Source organism: Gigantopelta aegis, chromosome 14, assembly GCF_016097555.1.
Source record: "Gigantopelta aegis isolate Gae_Host chromosome 14, Gae_host_genome, whole genome shotgun sequence".
Classification (NCBI taxonomy): Eukaryota; Metazoa; Mollusca; class Gastropoda; order Neomphalida; family Peltospiridae; genus Gigantopelta; species Gigantopelta aegis.
The window spans coordinates 9,351,819-9,367,312 of NC_054712.1; the positions used below are offsets into that span (position 1 = coordinate 9,351,819).

The 15,494-nt window shown below is 36.6% G+C and overlaps 1 protein-coding gene across 2 annotated transcripts; it reads right to left on the bottom strand.

Moving 5' to 3' along the window:
- Window positions 1–3,098: 3,098 nt before the first annotated feature.
- On the bottom strand, window positions 3,099–14,285 carry LOC121388961 (magnesium-dependent phosphatase 1-like). Of its 2 annotated transcripts, none has more exons than XM_041520515.1 (6): window positions 14,195–14,285; window positions 13,024–13,084; window positions 10,285–10,395; window positions 9,557–9,664; window positions 7,102–7,187; window positions 3,099–4,116 (listed from the first exon to the last, which is right to left on the bottom strand). In XM_041520515.1, exons 2-6 carry the CDS (start codon window positions 13,032–13,034, stop codon window positions 4,034–4,036), a joined length of 399 nt encoding a protein of 132 aa, XP_041376449.1. In that variant the 5' UTR covers window positions 13,035–13,084; window positions 14,195–14,285; the 3' UTR covers window positions 3,099–4,033. The 2 variants fall into 2 exon arrangements, with proteins under 2 accessions (XP_041376449.1, XP_041376448.1); XM_041520514.1 differs by lacking the exon at window positions 14,195–14,285 and adding an exon at window positions 13,981–14,188.
- Between the last annotated feature and the right edge of the window lie 1,209 nt (window positions 14,286–15,494).

Genomic DNA, 15,494 nt, shown 5'->3' on the forward strand with positions numbered 1-15,494 from the left:
GTCCAGACTATCCCAGACATTCTCGATGGGGTTGAGATCAGGACTTTTAGCGGGCCAGTCATCAATGAAATCAATGTTATTTGTCCTAAGAAAATTTACAGTGTCTCTATCTGTATGAGAGGTGGCATTGTCATGCTGAAAAATCGAGATGTTGGCGTTGTTATGGAACAGAGGAATGACGTGATGAGCGAGAATGTCATCGCGGTAACATCGAGCATTTAAATTGCCATCAATGACGACTAGTGGTGAACGATAACCATGGGCAATGGCTGCCCAGACCATGACACAACCCCCACCCCTGAAACGATCTCGTTCAAGAACACAACAGTCAGCATAGCGTTCATTTCTTCTACGGTAGACGCGCACCCTGCCATCACCACGTTGTAAAGAAAATCGGGATTCATCCGAAAAAAGAACGGTATTCCAGCGTCGCCGTATCCAACGAGTGTGTACACGTGCCCAATTAAGACGATGACGTTGCGTTAAAACGCATCCGACGTAAGGACGTCGTGCATGTAAACCGTTCTCCCGCAGACGATTACGAACAGTTATTAAGAAGCCCAGGTGTGTTAGCAGCAGTAGCAGTGGCAGTTTGGAATCGATTGCGCAAATGCGTGTTCATGATATAGCGGTCTTGACCACGCGTTGTAACACGCGGACGTCCACGACGTGGCAAGTCGTTGGTGCTTCCTGTCGTTCGAAATCTTACGCGAAGATTTCGTATCGCTCGACTAGAACTGCCAACATGCCTTGCAACGTCTTCTGTCGACATGCCAGCATCAAGCATGCCAATCGCCCGTTCGCGTAAATTATTGGGTATTCTTGGCATACTAAAAATGCTACAATGTAAAAAAACGTTAATTTTTTTTACAAATTTTGAAGCGTTTTCGTTCACTTGACAACAATGTCAGTAAGACAAGTAAAACAAATCGACCGAATACTACACGGGACATGTCGAACCATGCATGCACGTGCAAATTGAATTTCACGTTGTCGACGATTAACAGTGCAAAAATAATCGATAAAATTCATGAATCCTGATAATACAGCTCAAGGCTAATACTACATATATAATTTCATTACACAATGAATTCTTTAACACAACAAATACAATCTAATTAAAATTAGCTCCACTATTACATGTGGATCTAACACCAGCCAGTTGGAGCTCATGTCCACCAATCAAAACCTTACTTGCAGAATCCTGCCAGTGATTTAAAACTAACAACACTGCGTAGTCCCCAATGTCCAGGTACCATTTCGTCTGTAAATAATAATTTAAATATTGACCAATCACACTTCGCCTTTTATAACGTTATTTGGGAGGATACAAATTCAAAAAATATCGGGCGAGTCTATTTTAGTGGTCGCAGTACAGCGAACCATACCAATACGTACGAGGTGGGTTATCAGCCTTCAATTTTACATTAAAAATTATTTATTTATTTATATATATAAAAAAACCACTAAATCAGTCTTCAGTTTTACATTACAAATTATTTATTTTATAAAATAAGACATGTTTTAAGGCATTCGTAATTCACACGAAACATGTCGTATACCCTCAGGACAATTCGGAATGTTTTCAAATTATTTTTAAATCACTGGCAGGATTCTGCAAGTAAAGTTTTGATTGGTGGACATGAGCTCCAACTGGCTGGTGTTAGATCCACATGTAATAGTGGAGCTAATTTTAATTAGGTTGCAACAAATACTATATTTATCGGAAGTTTCTTTTTTTGTTCAGTATATATGCCACACAATAGTTCTACATTTATTTTAAATAACACTAAGAGATCTTTTAAAAACATTTTCTAACAAACATTTTTTTTTAATCATCATAGATGAATGAATACATGAATTGATGAATGAACAAAGGAATGAATAATGAGTTTTAGCTGTCAGTCCTTGATATGAAATAAAAATTCATGGATGTCAGTGGTAGAGTACACATTTGAGATGTGATAGGTAAAAGATTCACCCCCAACACGTGGCAGGACATAGCCCAGTGGTAAAGTGCTAGCTTAATGGGTGCGTGGAAAAATAGTCAAGGGAACAAAAGTCATGGTAAAAAATTCTGATGTATGGTCAGTTTAAGATCAATGTCCAGAAGTGGTCCCACTGGGCTATTTCTCATTCTAGGCAGAGCACCACGACTTGGGACTGGTATATCAAAGGTCGTGGTATTTGCTATCCTATCTGTGGGATGGTTCATATAAAAGATCCTTTGCTATTAACGAATAATTATCAGGCTTCCTCTCTAAGACTGTCAGAACAGAACAGAACTTTATTTACGCTCAGATCACCATACGGTGATACATGGAGGTGATTTACAAACATTTTGTGCAGCTGCAGTAAAACAAAAATAGTACAATAAACTATAAAACTGTAGAAAATATCTTATATAATTACAATAATTCCAAATATATATATTTCAAACATATCTTTAAAGACAGAGTTAATATCTATAATATATTTAATTTTTTAAGATACAGAAATAGTTTAATACATTTGCAATAAAATATGCCAGAATAACCAAATGTTTGACATCCAATAGCCGATGATTAATAAATCAATGTGCTCTAGTGGTGTCTTTGAACAAAACAGACTTTCACTCCCAACTCCCCTTTTTAGTGGATCAATTGGGTTATACATCTATTAAATTTTCCCAATTGGCCCACTAGGGAGTGGGGCTGGGGTGGTTCTTTGATTGGATTATGTATCAATTTCTGCCAAGATCTAGCTCAGTCGTTAAATGTTCACCTCGTGTGTTCTGTTGTAGGATGAAACTCCCTTGGTGGAACCATTCTCCGCCGTAATTTTATTTTTAATCATGTCCCAAAGAATATAACTGGTATATCAAAGTTTGTGGTATGTGTTACCCCATCTGGGAAAGAGTACATAAAAAGACCCCTTTTTGCCAATGGGAAAATGTAGCGAGTTTCCTCTAAAGACTGTCAGAATTATCAAATGTTTGACATCCAACAGCTAATGTTTAATAAATCAAGGTGCTCTAGTATTTATTTTATTCTATCCTTTCCCAGATATTAACTGCTGAGTGCCAACATCAATGTTATAATCAGAAAGAAAAATAACAATTTTAAAACAATCTTCTTTATTAAATTCATTTATCTTTCACAAAAAAGTTGTCATTGTCAAATAAGTTTATAGTAGTGGAACAATAACAACCAAATAATAAACATCATATACATAAAAGCAAAAACGATAAACAAACATTCTGGGAGTACTGCTAAAGCAATACCACACCCCAAGGTTGTTTTTTCTTATCACCTCCGTTCACTGGCTATAACTCTATTAAATACAGTTAAAAGAGCAATTAAAAATAAACTATTTAAAACATCACAGTGGGTTAAAACAATAATAAAAATAATTATAAAACTATAAAAAGTCATACAAAAGTCAGTTTAATTTGAACTCTGCTCTAGTTACAATTCTTTCCCATGAGGAGTTTTCAATTTTCTGAGAAAATAATATCATAAAATAGTAACAAAGATATATTTTTCTGCACTGGGTGATGGATGTAGGTACCTGAGAAAAGCTTTTTTAGGCCTCTCCTAATTGCTGGGTGATGGATGTAGGTACCTGGGAAAAGCTTTTTTAGGCCTCTCCTTATTGCTTGGGAAAACAGTATGCTCTATATTAAATAACTTTCAATTTTTTTTAGATGAATTCTGAGTAACATCGATTCCATTTTTTTTTACAAAGGCTTTCCAGATTAACATACATGATCTAAACATAAATCTTTGTCTAGTAAAATATTTCCTTTAAAACACTCCAAACAAATATAATACAAAAGAAACAGATCAGCTAACATTCTGTATGTAAAACTTTGATATTTAGTTAGTAAAACTGTGAATATTTATTTGGGAAAAAATTAACATTACTTTTCTCTGAAGAACATTTTTTTAAATGTTAGGTTAAATTTTGTACATTATATTAAACAACAGATATGAGATGAGGACAATTTTTAATGACAAAATGGTGGGGGTCAATAATCTATATTCCATTGATGTTAACTTTTTCTTGCAAATGTCTCCAAGCCTGATTTTAAAACATCATGAGAGACACCATCTTCTGCCAAAATACACGTAACACCTGTAAATAAAGAACAACAGAATTAATCAAAATCTATTAGCTTTGTCCGTAGATTAGTGGTACATGAAGTACATTGTATAGATCATAAATACCCAAATAAATGTCACATTTGTCACAATCATTATGTACATCAGATATTAGAACTTGTAAAAATGTATACATATCTGTGTGTGCAAACATATAAAGTATATCACTGCTCGGCCTATCGGTCGCAACAATCGCCAATTGCGATCAAAATATAAAAGTGGCAACAAAATAATCAATGTGGCAAATGTCTGTGTTGATGTTTTTTAATAAAAAAAATATAAATAAATACGCACTCAGTTTTAGGTATCCAGTAACAAAGAATAATTTCAACCACTATCTAATCTTTCTGGCCACGTTATCGAATCTCCGATTGGACAAATAATGCATGAATTTGCTTTATTTTTATTTGTTTATTGCTACATGTAGATTTCTGTTTATTGTTACATAAACGTAATCCAGCATCAGACACCTGAACACATTGCATATTATCAAGAGTACTTGGCAGTGTTCCGCTTTCTTGTCCACTCTTGTGGCAAAATAAAAGGATCACCAATCAGGCTTGATGAATATGGCATCTTACTGTTGACCTGGGACGCAATGCGATATAACCCTTTGTATAATTCTGAATCAAAAATATTATTGGTAGTAAATCTTATAATTGGATAGTCATTGGGGTTAAATAAAAAAATAAAAAATCCAGCCATTATATTTCGGACGAACCGTTCAAAATTAGCATCCAAATAACCTAAACTTTTTGACTAAAATTAAAAAACAAAATGGCTTAATTCACCTACTGAGAAACACTGCAAAACCAGACTGCCTCCTCTCTTGTTTACATCAGAACCGACCTGGCTGCAGTGCTCATTTTGGAAGAGTTTTGGGGATCGAAACCCCTCTCTGCTCAAGCAAATTTTCTTTTTTCGAAATATATTTTTCGAGGAAGCAGTCTACACATACACCCCTCCCTACTAAAATTCATGAACACGCACCTTCTTACGATAAACTAATACAGTATTGTTGTTTTAAGATCAATGTGGCATGGATTTGATGTAATAAAATATACAAACGCCGTAGGTCTTAAAATAAAACTTGTATTTTTCTGGGAACCCGACCATACCTATAAAAAAACGAGCCGACCCAAATTATTTTTTGGATGCATTAATTTTTCTCTTTTTTTAATTCCCCCCCCCCACCCCCTCCCACTAATAGATATATATATACTGAAGACCAAAAGAAACTTTACCATTTTCAATTTGGAATTTAAGAAAAAATTAATTGTTTTTAAAAAGTAACTCAATCCAAAACACATAGCCCAAACACAACAATAATGTATGCAGAAAATTATACCCGCCCACTGCGCGTTTTGGGTGGAACACACAGAAAAGTGAAAAACTTGTGCACTATGAACAACAGCAATTGCACGTGCAATAAGGGTATAAAAACGGTTTACACGGCATGTCAGACATCCACACAGATAAAAAACCACCATAGGAATGCCACGACTGACACCAGAACAACGCGAGAGAGCCCTGGGTATGATACAGATGGGAGCCACTCATGCCCACATCGCCAGAACCTTCGGTTGTTCCCGTGTTACTGTTACAAACTTGATGCAACGCTATAGGCAAACAGGGCAGACATCAGACAGGCCGAGAACAGGCAGACCCAGGGTGACTTCGCCCCGCGATGACCGGTACTTGCGTACCTTGCATCTACGAAATCGCTTCCTGACAGTGACGTCATCAGCAATGAATGCCTTAGGTCACAGGGTTAGTAGACAGACAGTGGCCAGGCGACTCAGGACACATGGAATAAGGGCTTACAGACCATATAGAGGACACTTACTGACACCACAACATCGTCGTTTGAGATTGACATGGGCTAGGACTGTACGACGTTGGCAGCGACGTGATTGGCTGCGGGTTCTTTTCACTGATGAAAGCCAGTTCTGTTTGTTCAGTTGATGGAAGACAGCATGTGTACCGCCGTAGGGGAGAACGAGTGGCGGCTTCTTGCGTTCAGGAGGTCGTGCCATATGGTGGAGGGAGTGTCATGGTGTGGGGAGGTATCTGTGCACAGGAAAGGACACCATTGGTCATCGTTCATGGAAACTTGACAGCTCAACGTTACAGGGACGACATTCTTCATCCAAATGTAATACCATTTCTCCAACGGCAGCCACGTGGTGTCATTTTTCAGCAAGACAACGCCAGACCTCATACAGCCAGAATCGTACAGAACTTCCTTAGAGCCAACAACGTAAACGTATTGCTGTGGCCTGCACGCTCCCCAGACATGTCCCCCATAGAACACCTCTGGGATGTTTTGGATTGCCGTGTTCGACAACGACCACACCCTCCAGCCAACCAACAGGAACTGATCCAGGCCCTTCAAGAAGAATGGCAACGCGTCCCACGTGACCTCATTAGACGAATGATTTTTTCTATGCGTCGGAGAATTATTGCTTGTATTGGGGCAAGGGGTGGTCACACACGCTATTAATGTGACTTGTTATTGGACTTGAGTGATTGTCTGTATGCTTTGCATGTCGTCCATGAAGTTGAAAGCTCGATTTGTGTACACCACCTCGCTTTGGGAAAATGTGACGTCATTATTAGATGCTGAATGACACTCATTTTTAGTTATGTTAATGTTGACATATTGATCTAGTCAATATATTTTACCTCATGCGACTATCTTTTGTTGTTTTTACACCAGAGTGATTTAAAACTATGGTAAAGTTTCTTTTGGCCTTCAGTATATATATATATACTGTTTAAAAGAAATAAGGGAACACATAAATAGTTAAAAAATATAACTACTCTAGCAGTGAATTGAATTTGGTCTCAGACACCATGTGATCCATTATTTCTTTCCATCAGTTTACAAATAACTTTCCAAAATGTCATCAAAAAATAATGCACAATGTTGATCGACGAGAACACAGTTTTTACTTACCCAGTGATCCAACGTCCACAATGTTTCGGTGCTCATCATCAAAGAACAACATTGATTTGAATGGAATTCCACTCTTTTGACGAAATCTTAAATAACAATATTTTAAAAAAACCCCACTTGAGACGAGATGTATGGAACAAATTAATTGAATTTCATAATGCAACAAATGACACATATGCTATAGAACTTATATAACTTTCCTTCTTATATACGGTATACAGCTTAACTTCATTACCTCGATGTCGATGGGACCAAACCAAATAGCTTAAAGGCATACTGTCACAGATTTAAGGACCTTATTTCTCTAAAAATGGATAATAAATAAAAATTACATTAATTGTTGAAAACCAAATCTAGCTATGACATCACCTTAAATGAACCATGATGGAGTAAAATCCATGTCAACCCTCTCTGCAATTTTAGTTTTTGAATTATGGACCATTGCCATAATTCTAAAAAAAAAAAAAAATTCATTAATAAATGAAGTATGGTGGTTATGAAGATGGTTGAATAAAGTACATTTAGGGACAAATCAAATTATATTTGTTCGGGTAATACTTTGTTAGACCATTAAATACGTCAGTGGTCTGTGACAATATGCCTTTAAGATATTGATGGTTCAACAATTTAGCATTTTTAATACCCCCTCACCTCGAAATGTTTTGTAACAAATTCTCCCTCTTAAATAAATCTTATGCTCATGAACAGCACCCTCCAGCTTTCAGTCATAATGAAATTTGACAGTGTTATTGAATTATGTATAATTTACTACTGCTTCGTTTGCTGATAAATACTAGATAGAAAATTTATTATTAAAGAGCAAAACAGAAAACTTAAAGTTTGTTTTGATTAATGACACCACTAGAGCACATTGATTTATTAATCATTGGTTATTCAGTATTGGATATCAAATATTTGGCAATTCTGACATACAATATAGTTTTAGAGGAAGGAAATGTTTTATTTAATGATGCACTCAACACATTTTTATTTATGGACATATGGTTAAGGACTACACAGATATTGAGTGAGGAAACTCACTGTCGCCACTTCATGGACTACTCTTTTCGATTAGCAGCAAGGGATCTTTTATATGCACCACCCATAGACAGGATAGCACATACCATGGCCTTTGATGTACCAGTTGTGGTGAAACTGGCTGGAGCGAGTTTTAGAGATAAAACCTGCTACATTTTTCCATTGGTAGCAGGGATCTTCTATATGTACACTCCAGGCAGGATAGCACATACCACAGCCTTTGATATACCAGTCATGGTGCACTGGCTGGAACGAGAAATAGCTCAATGGGTCCACAGATGAGCATCAAGCAAAATAGAACTGATTGGCTGCTTTTTACTTCATAACTAAAAATCAGACAACTGTTACATAACTTTTTGACAAACACTCCTTCCTGGGCTTCTAGAATTTAAAAAAAATCCACTAGCCATGGGATTAGTGATTAAAATATTGTACTAGCCACAATAAAATATTCACTAGCCCTACTTTACTTTAAGATAATATAATTTTACTAATTAATAGTAATAATCAGATGTCACCTAAAGAAGGAGATAGAGTTTAAAAACACTAACATTGGGGGGTTGGGATGGGGGCAGGCTATTCATATTTACAAAATAGACTTTAACTGCAACACTTGGCTATTTTTTTTCACTAGTCGTTGGGCATGGCAATATTAGTTATTTACTAGCCCAACATTGAATATCACTAGCCATGGGAGTGGGGCTACCATAATCTAGAAGCCCTGCCCCTTCTCTTGTCTATAACGTTTCATAGTACATCCAGTGATACCCCCCCCCCCCCTACAGTGTGTAGTAAGGTGGGGTTTTTTTTATGTATACTCATCATGCACAAATAAATTTAGTTAAACCATGTAGGCCTATGTTTAGACAGAAAAAGGAAATATCTCAGCACATTTTAAACTATGACTATTTGTATTTGGTGTCTAACATATGACCATTTCAGCATTTAGTCAACAGAACGGAAGGTAATTCCCCCTCCCCCATTTCTCCAATATCATATCTGGAATAGCCCTCATTTTTCAAAGTGACCACGACATTTCAGAAAACAGTTTTTTGAAGTTAATTTTTAAAGGAAGTGATCTTGGATGTTATTTTCAACTTACTTTTCAAAGTGAGTGGTCTTGCAGGGGCGTAGGCTAGGGGGGGGTTCAGACGGAAAAAAAAAAAACCTGTTGAAGCAAATGGTCCGCTTTCAGAACTAAAACATACAGGTTTATACATATGGAGTTTTTGGTGGTGCAAAAACAAAATAGAAAAAGTCCACTTGGTTCATATTCAAACCCCCCCCCCAGGTCCAGATCACGCTACGCCCCTGTCTTGGATGTTATTTCAACTTACTTTTCAAAGTGAGTGGTCTTGGATGTTATTTTCAACTTACTTTTCAAAGTGAGTGATCTTGGATCTTATTTTCAACTTACTTTTCAAAGTGCGTGGTCTTGGCACTGGGGTAAATCTCTTTGTATGTGAAATAGCGATTCCACTGCAACAGTTCAACCAGCTCATTCGCCTCCTCTATACAAGATGTTCTGAAATCAACAGTTAGAGAAATACTGTTAAAACACATCTGTCCACGTCTGCCACTGGTACATTTCACACAAAGATTCATATAGTAACACTGATAATTTGAGAATACTCGACAAGCTACGAGGCAATATCATTTATTTCTTGCACGATTGAATTGATGTTGTCCTTCTCGAGCCTTTTAGTAAGTTGATTTAATTGAAGACACCTGTAACTCGGATTTAACCGAAAAGTACACAGACGTGTGTTGTTAGGAAAATAGTATTTAACGACATACTCAACATATGATATTTTACGGTTATATGGCGTCAGACATATGGTTAAGGACCACAGAGATATTAAGAGAGGAAACCCGCTGTCGCCACTTCATGGGCTACTCTTTTCAATTAGCAGCAAGGATCTTTTACATGCACCATCCCACAGACAGGGTAGTACATACCACGGCCTTTGATATACCAGTCGTGGTGCACTGGCTGGAACGAGAAACAGCCCAATGGTATCTCAAAGGGAGGCCACTCGCATTAATTTCATGTAGCATTTTAGTCTTCGACCGTTACTCGCATTAATTAGGGACGCGTTAACTTCAGGATCTACGGTATACTGAGGTGTGTTTTATCAGTCAAACCTGGATGCCACTGCCATCACATATCCTTCTGCATGCAGCTTCTCGAGAATCTGTGGTACATCTGGGTATACAGTCACGTGATAGCCAGCACTGTCGACTATCTCCCCATTTCTGAAACACAAGTAAAGTAATGTTAAACACCCACCCCAGCACATTGTTAAATGAGATGTCAGGCATGAGAATTATTACACATACTTCAAAATGAAAAAAGCCTCACGTTATGCTTGTCTTTATTTTAATAATGATGGCAAGGGGTCTTTTATATATACAGTAGAATGATCCATCTCAATGGGTCGAACTCGGAAGGGTCGAATACACCGTGACACTCGAACCAAAAAACGAAGTCCCGAATATAAACTTACACGATGTTGACTGAATGGTTAGGTTGAACTACCCACAGGGCTTCTAGATTATGGTAGCCTCACTCCCATGGCTAGTGATATTCAATGTTGGGCTAGTCAATAACTACTATTGCCATGCCAGACAGGGCTTCTAGATTATGGTAGCCTCACTCCCATGGCTAGTGATATTCAATGTTGGGCTAGTCAATAACTACTTTAGCCATGCCCGACGGCTAGTGAAATATTTTGGTCAAATGTTGCAGATAAGTCTATTTTGTAAATATGAATATCCTGACCCCACCCCATTCCCCAATGTTAGTGTTTTTAAGCTCTAACTCCTTCTTTAGGTGACATATCTGATTATTACTATAATTTAGTAAAATTGTATTAAGTTAAAGTAAAATAGGGCTAGTGAATTTTTAATCCTGGCTAGTAAATTTTTGAAATCACTGATCCCATGGCTAGTGGATTAAAAAAAAATTCTAGAAGTCCTGTGTAACCCGATGGGTCAAACACTTTCTCCAGCACCGGTGGGGTTCGAGCCAATGAGATTCAACTGTACATGCTTATTTACCCATAAAAAGAATAGCATTATGACATGACCTCAGCACAATGTTTAATCACAATTCTTGTGTGTCAAACAAATAAACCTACTAGTACCATAATGCACACACATTAGCATATTTTTTAAAATTTAAGTTTATATTCTCTTAAAAAAAACATAACGTAACATCAACATTCACAAAAATGCAGTTGGATGCTCTGACTTTAGAGCCATTCATGTGCCACAGTCTCCTACAAATATGCTTCATGGCAGTACTTTATTAATATAGTTTTTAAATATATATGAAGAGTTTCATCGCAAAATGCAATAAACGCCACTATACACACCCAATCCAAAAAGCGTTTTATTCCAAACCACCATAACCACTAAGCCGGTTTCTCTGCAATCTGCCATATATCCTCAGACAATCGTATCGCCTTTTGCTGAAAACTGAATTTGAACTTGTGTTTGTCTACGTGTGAACAGTGTCTGAGTGGTGTGTTCGCACAATGGTTTTTAAAATATGGCGTTTATCGTATTTTGCGATGAAACTCTTAATATATATATGTATATGTATTGCACTTTATATAAAATGATAGTGAATAAAAAAAATCAAATCTAAATGAAGCAAAAAATCATTAACAATAAAATGGGTTTACATTTTTATAAAATCATGCTGTAGAACCTGGGCCTGTGCTTATAAAACTTTTAGAGTCCAGACTCAATCTTTAATGACGTCACACGCATACAATTTGTTTGGCATTGTCATGGCATCACCGTCTCAGACTTTATTACAGTCTCGAGTCTAGACTCTTCCCAAATGTTTGACATCCAATAGCCGATGATTAATAAATCAATGTGCTCTAGTGGTGTTGTTAAACAAAACAACATTAACATTAAATTCAGGTAATCCATTTGGTTTTTGCGTTACCTGCAATGACCATGTAAATGATATCCTAAGTTTAATGTGTGAATTGGTTACACCAAACTAGACTTAAGTCACTTGTGCAAACGAAACAGTCATAGTTTGCACTATTTTCCGCGGCCTATAAAGCACACTTGTTTGAATGTATAGTAAGCCTGGCACTAATCCAGCAAGATCTACCTGGGCCCATGCTTATAAAACTTTTATTTTAACATACAGTCTTAGAGAGGAAACCTGCTACATTTTTCAATTAGTAGCAAGGCACCTTTTATATGCATCATCCCACAGACAGGATAGCACATACCACAGCCTTTGATATACCATCGTGGTGCACTGGCTGGAACAAGAAATGCCCATTAGGCCCACCCATAGGGCTCAATCCTAAACCGACCATGCATCAACAAAGTGCTTTACCGCTGGGTTATATCCAGCCCCTACCTGAATTTATTTTGACATAACCCATAGTTTTAAATTTGAATGGTCAGGGGCCCGCCTTATGGTTCCTTAATTTTTCACTTTAAAATAATGCATTGTTAACTATAAAATAAGTATATTTAAAAAAGGTTAAAGAATGTTTCGTTTAACGACACCACTAGAGCACATTGGTTTATTAGTCATCGGCTATTGGATGTCAAACATTTGGTAATTTTGACCTACAGTCTTAGAGAGGAAACCTGCTACATTTTTCCATCAGTAGCAAGGGATCTTTTATATGCACCATCCAAAAGACGGGATAACACATACTACGGCCTTTGATATACCAGTCGTGGTGCACTGGCTGGAACGAGAAATAGCCCAATGGGTCCACCAATGGGGATCGATCCCAAACCAACCGCACATCAAGCGAGCGCTTTACCACTGGGCTACGTCCCGCCCCTGAACATAGATATTTAAGTCATATATGCAATGTTCAGCATAACCATACCTACCCCTGCAGCATGAATGGTGCTTCAACGTGTGTATCAACCCAGAATGGCCATAAGGTGTAATCTAAAACAAAAGAGATCTTTAACAACACATCAGTACATTTTAAAAACTACACAGGGCTAGCTCTGGCACTTGCCAAATTCACTAATTGTGAATTTTGAAAGCAGTTGGTGAATTTTATTTTAGTTTGGCGAAATAATTTCATGTAATAATGGACATTTTTTTTTAAATAACTGACAATTCCTGCAATTTTTTAAGTTTAATAGACAATTTGGCAAATTGTTTCGTTCACAGAGCTAGCACTGTTACTTAAGGCTCTTTTGTGTTCAATATGGTTTATTTCGACATATTGTTAAATGGGAAATTATTACATCTATAGTCCATCTCATCCTCCCACAAAAATGTTTTTGTAAATAATTTTAGTCTGGTTTAACGTAAAAAGAAAAGTAAAAGTGTTTTGGAAATAACAACAATATACTATTGTGTGTGCAATTTAAAAAATCGGCTTAGAAATAAATAATCTGGAGTAAATTCCATAGTATATATATTTTTTAAAAAGTGTTCCCCGTGGAATGGACAATAGGTTACTTTTATCTTATAATATGCGCTTTTCCATAGACAGGGCAGTACATACCACAGTCTGTACTGTACCAGTTGTGGGGTATTAGTTGTGATGGTAAAAAAATCATACTCTTTTGAGACCCATCATACTTTAGGTAAATGCCTGGAAAGAGTTCGACCCATTCCCCTCTATATCAAGGCTCTACAGGTAGTACTAAACCAAATAACTTCCGGCTGGGTCAAAGTTCGAGATGCACCCAACTTTTAATAGAGAAGTGAACACCACAAGTCCTGTGATTGGTTATAAATGTGAGTGTGTTGGTTGTAAAAAAAATTAGTTAATTAATCAATGTGCTCTAGTGGTGTAGTTAAACGAAACAAACTTTATTTGAACTTACCTAGATCAAACACAACAAGTTGGGGCTTTTTTGATGACATTTCTGTCAATCCTGGAAGAGCGGTTTGTGTTTCTTTTAAAAAATCTGTTCATATCATGATATATGTGGAAAAAACATAAAACGTTTCTACCAAAGCTTTACAAAGCCGCATCCACACGACACTCACACGATTCACAATGCTCGATTGACTTCCTGTTAAAAAATAAATACTTGCCTAGATACACACACTATTCAAATACTTGGAACATTTTATCGATTGGTTTATTCGATTAAAATTGCAATCTCGTATTACTTTAGTAGTATTCTCACAATTCTCGGAACCGGCGTGACGTCACACGGCCTAGTTACCGATCATCCGGGTCTTTGGGGGTGAAGCAAAGCCTTAGGTCTCACTACACAGATGTCATCTGCCATTGAAACCCATGTTAAACTGCCCAACTTCAAGTGAAGATTGCCCATAGAACGGGTTCTCGTTGGCACCAACAACATACACCATTGCGAACATACATTATATAAGCATTTATTTTCACTGCAAAATTGAGAACATTTCCGTCTCAGTTTTTTGCTATATGACCGCATCTGGCTGTAGTACCGGTCCGAACAGGTGGTTCATTAATCGATTCACTCCGGCTGTCACGTGCGCTATCGATGCACAATATTACAAAATAACATGGGCAAAATACAGCCAGAAGGCTTACCATTAAACATACATATTGTTTTAATTCTTCACCATTTTTTAGAAGTGAATATGTGAACCGTAACATGTGCCACAATTAGGAACTATAGTGGACCGTCATCAATCAACTCTCACCCGGAAGTGATCTGTGTAGTGAGACCTTAGTGATTACTGTTTTACATAGAATAAAGTTATCATATTAACTTTTTGCATGCTTTGCATATTGTCATTTATTTTCTGTAGCTAACACATAGTTGCAGCATGTCTTATGAGTATTATAGCAGCTTGGGTTGTCTTGTTTATGCATATGTTTTACATCCAGTTCCGTATGTGGAATGTTTATATGCAATAAAGTTTTTATCTTTATCTTTATCTTATCTTTTTATAAGAGAAACGAACAACGGGAATATGAATTAGTACAGTCTATATTTTTTACCGACATGTTTCCGTATAGCTTATATTGTCGAGGGGACCTGACTAGAGGCAGGTTGGGCAGAACAATTTTTGTTGATGCAATTTTCAGGTAATAAAAATTATAAATTTTAACAACTTTGAAATGATAAGATAATTATTAATATTATAATAATTATGATGTAGGCTACAAAATATATAATTTGTATGTATAATAATAAAATTTATATGCATGATTCAAGATAATTATTTTTATGATTTAACATAATTCTTTTATTTCCACTTATAAATAAACAAAATTAATATATACATATTGTATGTATGTGTGCGTGTTACCCACATGGTCTACAATAAACTGTCACATATATATCGTATTTTCCCACTCTATCTTTATGGCATGGGCTATATCTATAATAATATATTAAAA

Coding starts and splice junctions, on each gene's coding strand:
- LOC121388961 (XM_041520514.1), bottom strand. CDS start 14,020: ATGTCATCAAAAAAGCCCCAACTTGTTGTGTTTGATCTAG. Junction 13,085..13,980: donor ACTTGTTGTGTTTGATCTAG/GTAAGTTCAAAT, acceptor CTTTTGTTTTAG/ATTACACCTTATGGCCATTC. Junction 9,665..10,284: donor GTGATGGCAGTGGCATCCAG/GTTTGACTGATA, acceptor TGTTGATTTCAG/AACATCTTGTATAGAGGAGG.